The following is a 17,011-nucleotide window of genomic DNA, read 5'->3' as shown; positions in this document are numbered from 1 at the left end:
TTGGATTTGACTATCATGTCATCAATGTACGCCTCTACATTCCTCCGTATTTGATTAATGAAGACCGTATTAATCATCCGTTGGAAGGTAGCAGGCGCATTCTTCAACCCAAACGGCATCACCGTATAACAGAACAACCCTTGATCAGTGACAAAAGTCGTCTTTTCTTGATATTTTTTCCACAAGGGTATCTGATGGAAGCCGGAGTAGGCATCCATGAAGCTCATCAGGGCATGACCGGCTGTAGAGTCAACCAGACTGTCAATCTTAGGAAGCGGATAGCTATCCTTCGGACATGCCTTGTTCAGATCCGTGTAATCTACACACATCCGCCAAGTGCCATTCGGTTTCTTGACCAAAATAACGTTTGCTACCCAATTCGGGTAGTAGCATTGCCGAATGAACCCGGCATCTAGGAGCTTCTTGACCTCGGCGGCTGCCGCCCCTGAGATCTTTCCTCACCGTGGTTCCTCTTCTTTTGCCTAACTGGCTTTTTCTTAGGATCCACGGCGAGTCTGTGAACAGCAAGATCCGGATGTATGCCCGACATCTCGTCCACTTCAAAGGCGAAGACGTCTTTGAACTCTTTCAGAAGCTGGTGCAACTCTACACCCAACTCCTCGAAGACAACCGTCCCCACTTTGACGGTTCTCTCTGGACGGCTGTCATCCAAGATTACATCTATGTTTTCACCAGCCGGTTGGGGACGGAACTCATCTGACCGCTCCCCAGTCAGTGATTGCTATTTTTTGCCTTTTTTGGCGGCCACCGGGTGGTCCGCCTTCCTTTTCTTGCCGGCTGCTGAAGGAGCTGGCACGGCTTCCATGCTTTTGCCAACGAGGGTGGGTTCCTCATTGATGTCGGCTGTGTGTACAGTTGGCTTGACAACTGTGAGGTAGCACTCCCTCGCCGTCTTTTGATCCCCACTCAGGGAACCCACCGTCCCATCATCCCTCTCGAATTTGATCAGCATAAGGGAGGGGATGATGACTGCCTTGGACTCGTTGAGGGTTAGACGACCCAAGATTAGGTTGTAGGCGGTAAGTTCCTCAACGACCAGGAACTTGACTACCATATGTCGTCCTTCCCCCTTCTCGCCTATCCGGATGGGTAAGTCAATCCTCCCAACCGGATGCACAACTCCTCCCCCAAAGTCAACCAAAGGGTGAGGAGCCAGCTGCATGCTACCAGGCTTGTATTTTAGCTTGGCGAGGCACTGGTAGCTTATGAGATCAGACGAGCTCCCGGTATCTATAAGGATACGGCCCACCGCTGATTGGCGACCTTGCACTCTACGACCAGGGGGTCTTCATGAGGCCGCCTGACCTTGCCCTGGTCTTTCTCAGAAACGAGGACTTCGGGGAAGGTGTCTCTCGACGCCTAGCCCTCATCCACTGAGTTGACCAGACGCCGGATGTTATCTTTCGCCCCCCGGATGGTAGGACCACCTCCGGCGAAGCCGCCTGCAATGGTGAAGATGTGCTCTTCATCCGTATCAGAGCTGACAGCCGGCTTCTTGGACGGTTGCCCCTTGCTTTGCTTGGCACCGCCCTTGGGCTTCACCAAGTATGACCTCAGCGCCCATTCATCAGCCAGACAGTCCAGTTGCCGCCTGAGGGTATAGCAGTCACTGGTGTCATGGCCAATGTCCTCGTGGAATTGGCAATACTTGTTCTTGTCCCGGCTGCTAACGGGACTTTTCATTGGAGCCGGTTTTTCAATAGTCATCCGGTTCCTAATCTCCACGAAGATGGAGGATGGGTCCTTGTTGAACTCGTACTTTGGGACGTACGGTTTCAACTCTCTTGCTTTCTTCTGGGACGGCTGACCAGAACGGTCGGCTGCCCAGACTTCTTTTCTCTTGCCCTTATCTTTTGTAGCCGGCTGGGCAGGCCGACTGTCTCTTCTATCGGGCTTTTTAAAGTCCAACGGCTGCCTGGTGGAACACAGTTCTGTCGCCTGTATATAGGCTTCAGCCTCCATCAGGGCTTCTTGAAGGGTGGCAACCCTCTTCCGGACGAGGTCGAATTTGAAAACCGACCCGTCTTTCAGACCCTTGAAGAAGTCTGTGTAGGCAACCTCATCCGTCAGGCCGGCTATCTGAATTCTTGTCAGATTGAACCGCCTAACATAGGACCGAAGTCCTTCCTTGTCTCCCTGCTGTATTGCCCCTAGATCAAGGCTGGTCTTCTTGGCAGGGATGTTCATGGAGAAGTTGGACGTAAAAAGATACGCCAACGTCCTGAAGTTGTTAATGCACCCGGTTGGGAGGTTGCCAAACCACCTCTGGGCTATGCCTTTGAGGGTAGCCGGGAAGCACTTACACCAGACGGCGTCGTCCAACCCCTGTAGGTACATGAGGTTGGTGTATGTCATAAGGTGATCCTCCAGGTTGGTGGTACCGTCGAAGGTACCAACCAACACGTTCTTAGCCTTGGCCGGCTGGGCCGCCTCGGCTATTTCTCTAGAGAAAGCTGACGGCTGCTCACCAAAGTTGAGCAGCCGGAGCTGCCAGTCGGCTGACTGGATGGGTGCCGCCTGGCCTCCAAAGAGGCCCGGCTGCATGTATGGGGATCCATAGGGCATGTATGGCGGTTGAGGTGCATACGGTGCCGGCTGGATGATTTGAGGGCCAGTACGCGCGAACACGCTGAGCGACTGACTACCTCGATTTGTCTCCGAATGCTTCATTGAAGTATTGCGGAAACTGTCTGGGAAGGTCGACGTGGAAGCCGACTCAGACAGTTGCTGACTTCTCCTTTCCTGGATTTAAATCTGGGCGTCGGAGTAAGTCTTCTTAGACCCATCCGGCTGTACTTGCCGGATGGCTTTCCGTGGCCCTGATTCAGGGAAACGGAGCCTTGAGAGGTCGTTCTGGGGCCCATCCGCCCCCTTTGGCTTTGGGTGCTGAGTAGGCACCCGGTCTTTCACTTGCTTCTTCCTAGAGGAAGAAGCCTTCTTTGCCGCCTGCCCCTTCTTTGAAGGAGAAGGCTTCTTGGTCGACTGACCCCTGTTGGAGCCAGTGGACTTCTTGATGATGTCCATGATTTCCCCCTTGAAACTAGTCATGAATTTCATGAGTTCGTCTCTGGTGACGGGGGCTGAGCCCTCCGCCGCCTGGGGTACCCTAGCCGGCTGGCCGGCTGGGGGGTCAAGGACTGCATCCTCACCCCGTTCCCTTACTTCTCGGGAGCGGGTGCACCGGGATCTGAATGACCCATTTGGGGTCATATAGGTGTCGATTTCATTATCGTCACCACTGCCAAGGTCCGTGTGGACATCGGCTTCGACCATAGGCCGTTTGCCTTCAGCAGGCGGTACGTAGTCAGAAGTCATCTTGGAAGTACTCTCCCCACAGACAGCGCCAAATGTTTCGGGGTTTTTTCTGTGTCCTACGGGAGAGTTACAATTCCGAGACTAAGCTTGCTGACCGGCTGTACCTGCAAAACAACGAAACTCTGGTTGGGTGGAGTTCCGCCTCCGACGATCTAGTTAGAACGCGTACGAAGTGAATAGTGCGGAAAGTAAAGGTTTTCTCTCTGATTCAGAGAGAATAAATGTTGTTTTGGTTTTTTGTGTTTTGTGTTTGGGAATTTGTGAATGCCCAATAAATGAGGTATTTTCCTCTATTTATAGGGCAGAGGGAACAGTGTCCCTGCCCAATGAGGACTTGCCACGTGTCAGCCTGGGATTGGTTCCCATTGGCCCTCTCTGGGACTGACACGTGTCAGCCTCTAATTGGGCCACGTGGCTAGGGTATTTTTACCCTAAACAACATTCCCTTTACATTTACTTAACATATTATCGAAAATACATACAATCTGTTACAACTACTTAACTCACCTGTAATTTCCAATTACATTTTCAACACGTTCATGACTTTGTTACTTCATTATCTAAACAAACCAGCTAAACAAACAATACTAATACATTCCCATAACAGTTACTTGTCAATATTTTGTGATGAATTTTAATCTTTCACAATATTTTATGTCAATCTTAGCTTGTGAATACTAAACTTATAACTCAACTATAATTAACAATAAATCTATTGTAAAAAACTATCCACAGTTTTACATGCATTTATTATTCAATACATGTTCCCACCTACTTAATCAAAGGACCAACCACATACAAGCATTTCCATGTCAAAATACAACCAAGGTTAAGAGAGTACCTTTTGCGTATTTCTTATTTGCGTTTTAACGACAACCCCTTTCTTCTTCACCTCTTCTCCCTTCCTCTTGTCGACCTACACAAAACATTATACATGTAATTAATCCATTCAAACATTACAATCAAAACCGTGTAATCATTATCATCTAACATGCCCATACCTTTTGCTTGGCCCTCTTTGTTGTCTGTTTCTCAGCACCAGTACCTTGCTTGTGCTTCCCTTTTTCAACTTTCTCATGCAATTACTTGATCAGGAGATCCTGGTAACCATCTTTGTTTGGTTTAGGTTCACATATAAAATTTTCACTCCTAAAATACACTTTATTCACAAACCCAAAAACATTACAAACAATCATACTTTCATAATCAATACTACTACCAAAATATGAAATCAATTTCACTTATTCATAATGTAAATCCAACAACAACTCCAACAATCGTCATACATCTTAACAATTACGGGTTTTGAAAACACTACCAATTAAATTCATTCCAATTATATATCATCATCAACAAAGGAAATCCTAATTCGCTAATTTAATCATCAACAAAACAAAATTTCTCACGCAAATTCATATAAACACCTAGTAATAAACTCATCTCATCTTCATTAATAATCTCATCTCATCTTAATGAATTAGGTGGAAGCCCTAATTCGCTAATTTCAGTCGATAACCCTAAATTACATAACCTAATACATTATACCAACAACCAACATTATCAAAGACAACAATTGCTTTCTAAATTTCTTAATAACCAACAAATGCGTATTAAGCAAAATTGTTACAGTCGGTTTCGAGCCCATACCTTCAATCAAAGGAACCAGCGACTGCCGGTATACTATTCACGCAACTGCTCACGATTACCACGCACCAAAATTCTTTTCTAGCTCCGGCAGCAACCACCGTCATAGTCTCTTCGTTGGAATAGAGTACAGGACTATAGGGAGGAGAGAAAAAGAAAAAACAAGGAGAGAGAATGCGCTTTTGATAAAGTGAAAAATGTATAAATTAGGTTTATGAAAAATAACCTTTTCATATTCAAAAAACGAGGCACCGTTACATTTTAAATTATAACGGGATATAGAAAGTCATCCTTTTACTTTTGCATTTCTTAAGCTTGGTAAATTACACTACTACCCTCCTATTTGCTTTCTTAACCCATAGGCGCTATGCGCTGATATGGACTGGCCCCTAAGCACAAAGTCACAAAGATGTTTGTATGTGATTGCCCTCAAAATGCGAGACCGCATTGCTACACATCAATCTTTTAACTATAGACCCTTTAAAGCCTGACCATACTATGAACATAGATCCAAACCTAAGCTAGGCCTTTAGGTTGCAAAATTCATGTGCATCATGCATATGAGCATTATTTTTTTATATTTTTTATTTGTATTTTTTTTACTTGTCTAACTATCCTAACACGGTAGAGTCGAGCCTTAAGAGTCCTTCGCCTAAGTCTAATTCAACTTGAATTTCTATCCTCGTAGTCTGCACATGCTTCATCTTGTAACTATCATATTCCAAGTTCTAGAAAGAATTACGTGTCATGGCATCTATGGATTTATCTATAGCCCTAGATTTTAACTTTCAGTTGGCGTTGATTCCGTCCCAATCAGAGTCATATATAAAAGGTTACGACCAAAATATGACAAAATGTCTAGTTTAGAAATTCAATTTAAAATGTACTTTTATATCCTTTCATGTCAAATTTGACTAGATCTAAATCATATTATACTAGATTCTTCAACTCTTTTTGGATTCTAATCCATGTCAAACTCATATAAACTAGGGTTTCAAAATATGTATCCTATTCTTATGGTCATATCTTAGTGATAGTTTATCTCATCTTCCTATACAATATTTATTTATTATCCTTTTTATTTTTCTGTCCTATCTACTCTACACTATCTTTCTTATGTCATGTCAATTTTAAAACCCAAGTCATTTTGTGATTAAGCCACATCAAACCACGGTACAACTCTCGAGTTAAGACCAATATAGTCTAACTTTGAGTCAAACCATGGTCTAACCTTCAAGTTAAGTCATCTAACCTCAAGACTTGCGATTTCGATCTAATCGTTGTTAAACTGCAAGTCTTACCAAGGTATAGTCCAACTTTAATTCGAGTCTTGTAAAGTTCTAAGCCCAACAAGTCAAGCCCTTTTATAAATAAAAAAGGCTCAATCCAACGTTAGTCCAATCCTAGGTCTTAGGCCCGCTAACTCTTGTCAAAGTCCAAGTTCAAAGTTTTCTAAGTCTAATTCGAAGTCAAGGCCCAACTTTACTATCAAATTTCAAGTCACTCAAGTAAAATCCAAGTCCAGTGTCACTCAAAGTCTAAGCATGTGTATTGCTAGTCCAATTCAATGTCCACTTAAGTTCGTGTCACACTAGTCCACATGTCACTTGGTCCAAGTCTTAGTCCATCTCCCACTTATAATCTACTCCATTCTATTTCAAAATGTTTCTTAAAATTAATTAGACCTGATCAAATCGTCGGGCTGGGTCATGCCTTTTTTCCCTGCCAATATAGTCGAGTCAGGCCAGGCCAAGCAACAGGCCGAAACTTGATGCCCAAACCCGTCCCATTCGATTGTGTTCGGGCCATTCAGTCCTGCTTGTTGTAAAGTCAAATTTTTTTTTTTATTTTAATATACTTCACCCGATACTAGTTTATGGCAATAATTTAAATTTTAATATTGCATGAAACTAAATCGTTTACAAAAAATAAGCAATTCAAATTTAATAAGCAACAACAAGTATGGTATCATTAAAAAATAAAATCGAAAAATCAAACATAATATTTCCAAAATGGCACTGAACCGAATAAATTAAAAAAAAACATTTTGTGTATAAAATAAAAAATACAGCATTATCTCATTATGTACTCTAAAACCCAAAAAAAATTTGAATGTAGAAATCGAATATATAGCATATCATTTGGCCATTAAAAAAAATACAAGATATAAAGCATAATACCTTTTAGGAACTTTGCAGCAGTTGAAGATAGTCAATCTCCATATAAGTAACTCTCTCAAAGAAAAAGAGATTCTTTTTTTATTTGCTAATATGCAGTGAATTAAAAAATCTGATTTGCTTTTTTTAAAATAAAAAAAAAAATTAAAAAATTAAAAAAAAATTGATTCAAAAATTAAATAAAAAAAGTATGTAACTCAAAATTTAAAATACTATGTATATATATATATAGTATTACACTCTTAAAGAAAAAACATCACATCACTCGAAATAAATAAAATACAGTGTATAATCATATTCGAAAGTTTTTTTTAATAAAACTTAATATAATAAAAAATTTACAAATTTTTGATAAAGATCCACTTTTAATAATGTAGGAGATTAAAGAAACGGAATTAAGAGAAAGAGAAACGAAAAGGTGAGTTAGAGGAGGTAGAGGAAGAAATTCAAGGGAAGGACGGTTATGGAAAAGGAAATGAAAGGTTAAGGTTAGTCTTTTATTTTCTTTATTTTATTCACTCTATGATGTCTATGAGAGTTTTACTATTTTTTTTTCACCACCTGTCATTTTTGGGCCGGGTCGAACAGCCCGCGAGCCAATCCTGCTGCTTCAACCCGCCCAAAAATAATCAACCCAAAGTTTCTTTGCCCAAACCCGACTTTTGAGCCCACTTTTGATGCCCAAACCTGGCCAAAACTTGAGGCAGGTCAGTAGGACAGGCCAATTTTGATCAGGTCTATTTAAAATCTAAGCAAAATCCATGTTTTTCATAGAAAAATCGAGAGAAACAAATCATGTTAATATTTCAAGAAGAGCTTCATCAAACCTCTTAGATTCCAATTAATTTGGGCTCCTAGCCCTTATCAAGTAGTTTCAAACACTTTTCAAGTCTACTAGATCGAGTCGGAGTGTCCCTCCCCTAACCCGTTCATTTCCTTTACTTATATCGAGTCTATTTCCATAGGTTTATATATTCTGAATTGATTTGAAATAAGGTACTTAATTACACAAACTAGATCGTATAGGCGAGTGCACAATGCTCACCGTGCACTTTAATCACTAGTGGAGCAACTGGCAAAAAATGGCTTTTAGCAACTGGCGCGTGGAGTTGCTATTGCGGGGGCTACAAATGGTGATAGTATTTGCAACTGGCACTTTTTCGCTGCTAATAGTCATTATTCGCAACTGGCGTATAAATACACCAGTTGTAAATAGTCCTTTTTTATAACATCAATAGGTATTATTCGCAACTGGCCAAGTGTTAGGCCCGCTACAAATAAGTAATATTGGCAACGGACTTAATACTAGACCAGTTGCGAATAGTCTTTTTTAAACTTAAAAGAGGTATTATTCGCAACTGGCCAAGTGTTAGGCCCGCTACAAATAAGTAATATTGGCAACGGACTTAATACTAGACCAGTTGCGAATAGTCTTTTTTTAAACTTAAAAGAGGTATTATTCGCAACTGGCCTAGTATTAGGCCCGCTGCTAATACTACTTAATGCAGCTGGCATATAATTAGGCCAATTGCAAATAGTCTCTTTTTTTAAAAAAAAAAAAAAAAATGCAATTTTTTTAACTAGATTGATCTACAAAATATATCAGCAGTTACTAGTATAACAAAAAAAATTATGTTAATTTTATAGTATACATTAATAACAAATTGTTTGAAAAATTAGAAGGTTATATTAGAGATGAATATAGAAAGCTAACACATTAAGCCAATGTATCTCATTTGACATTTTTTAGTAAAACGACCTTCACTGGCTTCTTCTTGCTCTAGAGTCTCACTAATCTCAATAGCTGGAGCCAAGGGTGCTTCACTGCTCTCCAAAGCCCATACACTTATGGCAAGAGTTGAGCAGAAAATAATGAAGTAGCAGAACAGTAGCACAGAAGCAGAACAGCAGCACAGAAGCAGAACAGCAGCAGCACGAAGAAGAGAAATGCAGCGTGTAGTGGGCATAATCGAAATCCATAGCTGATCTGTTGGGAATGAACTTGTCCAACTGCCAAAATGAATCAAAATAAAACTGATTGAGATGTAAATAATGACATCCAAAAAAAAATCTCCCATTTAATTTTTCAGATTGAACCACCCAAATAATTGATTTAAAACATTGAAGCCCATACACTTATGGCAAGAGTTGAGCAGAACAAAAGGTTCAGCTTCATGACAAAGGAGGAAATAAACCAGAACACTGTTCAGCTTCATGATAAATAAGGGCCTTCACAAGGCAAAGCATATAACATTTCAGATTGGAGTATAAAGCCAAGCACATGAACAACATGTAAGAATCGATAATGCCACTGGCAATTACCAGAAAGAAGCACAATGTTTGCAACAACTTTTTACCAACAAAGTAGATTTATGTAGTTTTTGATAACAAAATAGATTTATGTAGTTTTTGATAACAAAGTAGATTTATGTACCAACAAACATGTAGCTTTTGATAACAGAAGCACAATGTTCACTAACTCTGCTTCAATTCAGACAAAATATAAGCATTGAATATCTATAATTGATCATACATCCATCATACCAGTTAAAAATACACGCAACAAACAATATCCAGCCAACTATATCTCATTAATTATGCAATAATATGGAAATTATCAACATACAACCAATTGCCTACAACACAAACAAAACCATGAACTTTAAATATATCAAGTAACCCAAGAAAATCACAAGGTTGATTTGCAAGTAATTTTTTTTAAAAAAAGCTAAACCATGCTCACCCATAAGCAGACATTCCGTGCATAATAGTCAGGAGTCTGGAATGAATCATGTGTAGCTTTGTATTCTGCCACATAACCTACAGTAAGTACATGGAAATTTTAAAACAAAATGCAACTTGTGGATCATTAATGTGTACCTTTCATGACAGGGTTGAATTTATATGGGTTCTGCTCTTTAACTTCTAGCCTTTTAATACAGACCAGTACATAAAGTTCTAAGACGGAGCCATCTGTGAAAACAAATCGATACATGTCAGAGAAGTCAATAATAATTTTAGGAAGGGAAAGGGATTAAGGGTGTGAGAGCTTGGAATGACAACTGTCCAAGACTACTCAATGATCAGTATCCAGCACAGCTACTGAAAGCCTAAGCTAGCATATAATATGCAGTACAGAATTAAGTCTTGAAAGTGCATTCAATTAATGATGCGTGACATATACTAGTCATATAGAGGTCTCACTGGAAAATGCTTAGCTAGTCAAATTGATTGATTTACACTCCATAACAGCTCTTCCACTAGGTTCTCTACCCAACCAAATTTCATACAGATCAACTGCACTGGTATACTATACAAAATGATTTGTTTAAACAATGTGAAACATTAAACACAAATCGCAATTACCAATAACAAGTCATAACCTAACACTGACACAAAGTATGATAAAATATACCAACCTTCAAGTTCAGTCAAACAATACTCGACCCAACACTGGAAATGGCTCTCATTCAATTCTGTCAGAGCGCTACTGGAATGCATTTTGGCCGTTGCTTAACCACAGCATCCTCAAATTCCATAATAAAATCCCCATAACTAGATATACAAGATGCGTCCTGTAACCCAATTTTAACAATCAAATCAATAAAACATCAAGAACACAACAAAAAGCTTAGATAGCTTAATGAGAACAATGTCCTACAAAATCACCCAAAAATCCAATTAAATACCATAAATAAAGAATTATCAGAAATTAACAAATCCCAAAAGGATATCAACTAAGCAATTCAGTCAAGCAAATATCAGTAATTCCAATAGAAGCAAAGAAACCATATTCTGAAAAATTCAAAACTTGAACAGCCCAAATTCAACTCAAAATCACAGATTGAACAAAACCCATCAAAGAAAACCCAAAAAATTAAAGAACAATCACCTAAACAATCTAATCAGCAAGAAAAAAAAAATTAAAAAATTCCAACAAAATCAAAAAACCAAAACACCCCAAATTCACCACAAAATCAAAATTCAAACAAAACCCATTAAAAATCCAAAACAATAAATCAAAAAAATTCTCACTTTATTCGATTTAGGGGAAAAATCACCCAATTGAGAATCACTGGAAGGCGAAACAGCCTCATCAACATCACCATCGTTGCCACGATAGATAGAAGAAACCGAGGCGAAAACTTCAGGAGAACGAGGAAGATCACGAGAGAGAAGTTTAAGAGCACAAATCAAAGTCTAAGATCATTAAATCTGTCGAATTGAAGGAACTCCAAACAACCAAATTCCAGAAAAAAAAAAAAAAAATCAAAAAATACCTTTAATTGTCGAATTGAAGGTTCAGTCTGACGACTTGGCTGACGCGCCTACCACCACTATCTATGTACTCACACTACGTATTCAACAATTGACCTAAGAAGCTGATTCAGTGAAGAACAGAAATCTCATAAGCCGCTTCAATGGAGAATTCAGAGTACGACTTGGTCGGCTTCGACGGAGAGGAGAGGATTAAGAGGACGATTTCGATCTAGTGTAGCATGAAATTAGGGTTTCGTCCTACTTCAACGAAGTGCAAAACAAATTAGGGTTTAGTTCTTCTTTATTCTTGAGCAAAAATGAAAGAGAGGGCTGATTAAGTTCAGCGACAATGGAGGTGAGGGCTAACTGAAGTTCAAAAATGAAAGAGAGGGCTGATTAAGTTCAGCGACAATGGAGGTGAGGGCTAACTGAAGTTCAAAAATGAAAGAGAGGGCTGATTAAGTTCAGCGACAATGGAGGTGAGGGCTAACTGAAGTTCAGCAACCATGGAGGACGGCTGAGTGGAGTTCAGTGGGGTTTTTGATTTTGAGATGAGAGAGAAGGGTTAAGATGGGTTATGCGAGTGGGTCACAATTATACTTTATTTTATTGTTTAAGCAGCTGGCCTTTCAAGGTCAGTTACAAATAATTTGGTGAAAATTTAGTTGACCTAGTATTTGTAGCGGACATATAAATGACCAGTTGCGAATAAATAATATATTTTAAAAATAATTAATATTAGTAGCGGGCATTGTTATTTCAGTTGCAAATGTTATAGTATTTGCAACTGGCATCACATAGGCCAGTTGCTGATATAAATTTTTACTTTTACACTCTAAGTATTAGCAGCGCTCATTATTATGCCAGTTGCTAATAACATAGTATTTGTAACTGATATTATTTTAGCCAGTTACAATTAGTATTTTAGTAGCTAACATATATAACGCTAGTTGCTAATAGGGTGCTGCTAATAGCAATTTTTCCACTAGTGAATTCATATTTTAATTTGATTTGATTCTAGCAATCTTGCTTATTATAAGTAGACGAAAATTTAATTTTTTATAGAGATTTTGCGAATTTTGGGAAGACAGAGAGTGCGAGCATCAAAGAGAATCGAAAATTTGATAATTACAAAAAATTCGAATTCAATAGTGAAGAAAAAAAATGATTGAGTTTCAGAGACCTACATCTATAGTGGTATCTGAACCTTGATTTCTGTCCAACTTTCTTCAGCAACCGAGTAAGGTACTCCATACACACCACAAACAGTAAAGGAGAAATGGGGTCTCCTTGTCTAATACCCCTGGCTCCCTTGAAAAAACCATGGCTACCACCATTTATCATGAGAGAGAAAGTAGGAGAAGAAACACAGGCCATAATCCACTTCACAAGCACACTAGGAAAACCAAGAGCAGTCAGCATTCTCTTAATAAAAGGCCATTTAATAGTATCATAAGCTTTCCTGATATCAACCTTAATAGTGCATCTAGGAGGCTTTCTCTTATTCTTATAATCCTTCATAAGAATAGCTCTACCAGAGACAAAAGCCCCCTGCTCCTCACTGATGATACAAGGCAACACCTCCTTAAGTCTAGAACAGATCATTTTAGACAGAATTTTATAAAGCACATTACAACAAGCAATAGGACGAAATTAAGTCACAGCAACAACATTTGCAACCTTAGGAATCAAAGTCAAGGAAGTAGTATTGACCTGTTTGAGCAGCTTGCCATGATAAAAAAAAGATAAGACAGCCTGACAAACATCCCCTTTTACAATTTCCCAGGATCTCTTGAAGAATTTACTAGTATACCCATTTGGACCAGGTGATTTATCCTCATCAATGCACCAAACAGCTCCTCTAACATCATCTTCTGTGAAAGGCCTACAGATACTGTTCCTTTGAGTCTCAGATAGAACAGGACCCTCCTGAATAACAGATTGATGAATCTGTCTAGCTTCACCTGCATCAGTACCCAGCAATCCTTTATAATAGGAGATAAATGATTCTGCTATCTCATTAGGGTCATTAACAAGCTTCCCATTCTGATCTTGAATGCTACAAATCCTGTTCTCAATTCTTCTTTGTCTAATACAGGCATGAAAATAGCTAGAGTTGACATCACCCTCCTTCATCCAGTGAGCCTTTGCCTTCTGTTTAAGGAACAGAAATCTAGCTATATGAGCCTCGTTGTAAGCCAGTCTTGCTTCATGCTCCTTCTTCCTCAAATCAACACTTGTAGGGTCAGAATTAAGCTTCTGCTAAATTTCAGACAAGAGCTTCCCTGCAGCAATATCAGCACCCTCTATGCAAGAAAAATGAGTTAGATTCAACACTCTCAACTTTTGTTTAACAACCTTCAATTTTTTGACAACCCTAAACATAGCAGTACCCTAAATAGGCATATCCCACACATCTTCAACAATGGCTAAGAAATTTGGAGCTTCTGTCCACATATTGAAAAACCTGAAAGGTTTCTTAACATTCCCAGCTTGACTATCTAATCTCATGCAGCATGGAGAATGGTTCATAAGACCCTCAGGGAGAAACTCAGCAGCAAAACTAGGAAAATTATTTAGCCAACCATTATTCACAATAACCCTGTCTATTTTCGAACATACTCTATCCTCTCCTTCTTGTTTATTTGTCCAGGTGTAGAACATACCACCCACATTGAAATCAGTGAGATTATTGCTCCTCAAACAGTGCCTAAACGCTCTACTTCCTTCAAAGTACACTGAGAACCAATCCTATCCTCAAGATTAAGAATATTATTAAAGTCTCCACATAAAATCCAAGAATCACCAGCAGGAGGAGCAATCTGTGCAATCTGTTTCTACAAAACCTCCCTTTCTTTTGCAGTATTCAAACCATAAACCATTGTCAACCAAAATTTCCTCCTCAACGCATTATGAGTCACACACACATGAACAAATTGGACATCAACTTTGCAGCTAGAAATAGTGAAAATACTAGGAAGCCAAACAATCCACACTCTACTAGAATTACTAACAGGATGGTTAGTAATAACTGACCACTCCCTCCCAAAATTCTCAAACACTTTACCAAAAATTTTCACTTTTACCTTCGTTTCCAAGAGGCCAAACAAACCCATATTATGGTGTCTTAAAATCCATAAAACATCACACAACTTACCAGACTTGTTCATGCCCCTAACATTCCAGAAACCTATCTTATCCATGGATAGAAGATAAGCACTGCCCCCTCCCAATCTTCTATACAACACCTGTCCGCTAGTGATCAGAGCCTTATTATTACCACCAGCACTCCATGAATCCTCTCCATTTCTCTCTTCTGAATCTGGCACCTCCATATCCTCCTTCTCAAGACTACTGAACCTATTCCCTGTGAAAACAGTAGGAGACAACTTAGCACCACTCCCACCTGGATTCCTATGATCCCCATTTCCTTCTGGTTTCCTCTGAGCATCACTCCCTTATGGATTCCTCTGAACAGGCCTCCATACTTTCTCTCCCCTTTGATTTATCTTATCAGTCCTATCCTTTCTCCTATTAGCCTGGACTTTATCAATAGGACATTGATCCCCTGAATGCCCCATACCAGTACACACAGAACATTGAATCGGCTTCCATTCATAGACAATTCTCTGAGTTATCACATCTCCATTCTCATCCAAAAATTCAATCTCTTCTACCAATTTATCTTTTACATTCACTTCAATTATAATCCGAGCATAACTAATTAATTCTTTTGTTGCTGTGGCTCTATCAGTTTTAGTTGGTTTCCCCAGAATTCTAGCTAACTTCATCAGAGATGATCTTCCCCAGAAATTCAAATTTAGTCCTGGCATTCTCACCCAAACAGGCACTTCATGAATATCCTCCTTCCTAAGATTGATTCTTGGTTCCCATTTCTTTACAATCAATGGCTTCCTGTCAAAGAAAACGGGTCCCGCCATTAAGGCCTTATCTCTGCCTTCAGTAGACCTACATCGCACCAGAAATATCCCATTCTCCATAGCTGAAACTCTATCAATCCCAAATCTACCCCATGATCTTCGCACAAAACCATTCAAGATTCGAAGAGGTAAGTTTAGGCCTAGAACATAACAAACAACAGCTGACTTCCAGAAAGAGATTTCAGGTTCGACATCCTCCAATGTTATTCTAACTCTTTTACCTCCATTGTCATTCACATTCCCTGATTCAACCATCTTTTCTCTTTGACAAGACAAATCTAGCCCCTTATCCCTATTACCCATAAACATATCACTCCACTTACGGCCATTATTACCCCCAAGAATTGTAGAATTTGGGGAAGCAAAAACAGGGTGTTCTTTATTAGGGCTCTGGACATCATTGAATTCCAAATTACCAGCAAGATTATCATTATCAATCAACCTATTTGAGTTATCAATCATCACTAGGGGGGTAGGATTTTCATACCTTGATGCAATCGGCGAGATTTCACCATCCTCCAATTCTTCGCAATCCTTCAACAATGGCGTCCCTCGAGCAATTACATTTAACCACTGATCAAATTGACTCTTATGAAGTTGCTTTTCTTCCTCAGAAACTTGATTCACTTCCCTCTCATCCATACCCTCAATCGTAAGCCAACTCTCCTCCGAACATATCTCAGCCTTCGAACCCATATCCTGAATTTTCGCATTCTGCCTAGTATTCGGTTTCGATTTGCTCTTCTTCTTTGATTTAGAATTAGAAGATTTCTTCCCTTTGCCCTTTTTCCCCTTCTCCATTAATGATCTTTTGGGGTATAGCTTCATAACCATGCATTATAGTTGCACATTTAAAAATAGATGAACATGAGTTCTTACTTAGGGCAAGAGGTGCTGCTCGAGATTGATGGGTCGTGGTAGAAGCATATAGGTAGAGCGGGGATTGGATGGGTTATTACCACAGATGGAAGCACCTATGAGGATGGGGGAGGAGCTTATTTTAAAGCTAGTTCAGCATTACATGCTGAATTTCAAGCTTGCCTTCGGGCTATGCTTTGGGCAAGGGAAAAGAACTATGCCTCAATAAGGATTTACACCTACTCTTTAACTCCAGTGCAAAGACTACAGGTAACAACACATAAGGAGGTGGAGCTCTTTTGGACGCTAAAGGAAATCAGAAGAATAGGATGTACTTTCCAAAGGTGTACAATGTGGAAAGTAGGGAGGGATCAAGTCTTACTAGCTCACAAGCTTGCTAATGACTATAGAACTAATTTTACAGCTTTTTGTAACGATTAATCTTAGTTTTCTCATGTCAAAAATAAATAAATAGATAAACAAATGCTTACATGAATGCTTTTTTGTTCTTTTGTTATATTTCTCGATTTATGTTCTTTTGAATTCCGTTCGTGTCTTTTATAAATCTTATTTTTTTTCTTAATATATGTTCTTTTGAATTCAATCATCATTTTTTTTTTTGTTATTTTTCTGGGTTTTGATCTTTCAAATTCTTTTATATGTAATTTTTAAACTCACTTAATGTTCTTTTGTACTTTTCTTCGTTTTTAAATACTTATAACACTTCCCTAATATGAAAATGTCACCATACTTGCAACACACTATAATCTTAAATTTTATTTTTGGCGAAAGTTG

At 39.3% G+C, this 17,011-nt stretch overlaps 2 protein-coding genes across 3 annotated transcripts; both read right to left on the bottom strand.

The window, feature by feature from the left end:
- Positions 1-8,748: 8,748 nt before the first annotated feature.
- Positions 8,749-12,050, bottom strand: LOC110721653 (origin of replication complex subunit 4-like). 2 transcript variants are annotated; one of them, XM_021900849.1, is made up of 6 exons: positions 11,438-12,047; positions 11,193-11,302; positions 10,577-10,732; positions 10,038-10,130; positions 9,901-9,965; positions 8,749-9,167 (listed from the first exon to the last, which is right to left on the bottom strand). In XM_021900849.1, exons 3-6 carry the CDS (start codon positions 10,656-10,658, stop codon positions 8,979-8,981), a joined length of 429 nt encoding a protein of 142 aa, XP_021756541.1. In that variant the 5' UTR covers positions 10,659-10,732; positions 11,193-11,302; positions 11,438-12,047; the 3' UTR covers positions 8,749-8,978. The 2 variants fall into 2 exon arrangements, with proteins under 2 accessions (XP_021756541.1, XP_021756542.1); XM_021900850.1 differs by having other exon boundaries at positions 10,577-12,050.
- A 1,020-nt stretch (positions 12,051-13,070) lies between these two features.
- LOC110721363 lies at positions 13,071-14,752 on the bottom strand. Its single transcript, XM_021900500.1, has 3 exons — positions 14,264-14,752; positions 13,833-14,168; positions 13,071-13,679 (listed from the first exon to the last, which is right to left on the bottom strand). The coding sequence occupies exons 1-3, from the start codon at positions 14,750-14,752 to the stop codon at positions 13,071-13,073; spliced, it is 1,434 nt and encodes a 477-aa protein (XP_021756192.1).
- Between the last annotated feature and the right edge of the window lie 2,259 nt (positions 14,753-17,011).

The sequence above is a fragment of the Chenopodium quinoa genome, unplaced genomic scaffold (assembly GCF_001683475.1).
Source record: "Chenopodium quinoa cultivar QQ74 unplaced genomic scaffold, ASM168347v1, whole genome shotgun sequence".
Lineage (NCBI taxonomy): Eukaryota > Viridiplantae > Streptophyta > Magnoliopsida > Caryophyllales > Amaranthaceae > Chenopodium > Chenopodium quinoa.
This window is presented reverse-complemented; position numbering and strand designations above follow the sequence as displayed.

Excerpts from the sequence above, each read along its gene's own strand:
- LOC110721653 (XM_021900850.1), bottom strand. The coding sequence starts at position 10,658 with ATGCATTCCAGTAGCGCTCTGACAGAATTGAATGAGAGCCATTTCCAG. Across the intron at positions 10,131-10,576 it reads TTGTTTGACTGAACTTGAAG|ATGGCTCCGTCTTAGAACTT; the intron begins GTTGGTATATTT and ends TTGTTTTCACAG. Across the intron at positions 9,168-9,900 it reads CACGGAATGTCTGCTTATGG|TTGGACAAGTTCATTCCCAA; the intron begins GTGAGCATGGTT and ends TCATTTTGGCAG.
- LOC110721363 (XM_021900500.1), bottom strand. The coding sequence starts at position 14,752 with ATGGAGGTGCCAGATTCAGAAGAGAGAAATGGAGAGGATTCATGGAGT. Across the intron at positions 14,169-14,263 it reads ATACTGCAAAAGAAAGGGAG|GATTGGTTCTCAGTGTACTT; the intron begins GTTTTGTAGAAA and ends TCTTGAGGATAG. Across the intron at positions 13,680-13,832 it reads TCTTAGCCATTGTTGAAGAT|CAGAAGCTTAATTCTGACCC; the intron begins GTGTGGGATATG and ends TCTGAAATTTAG.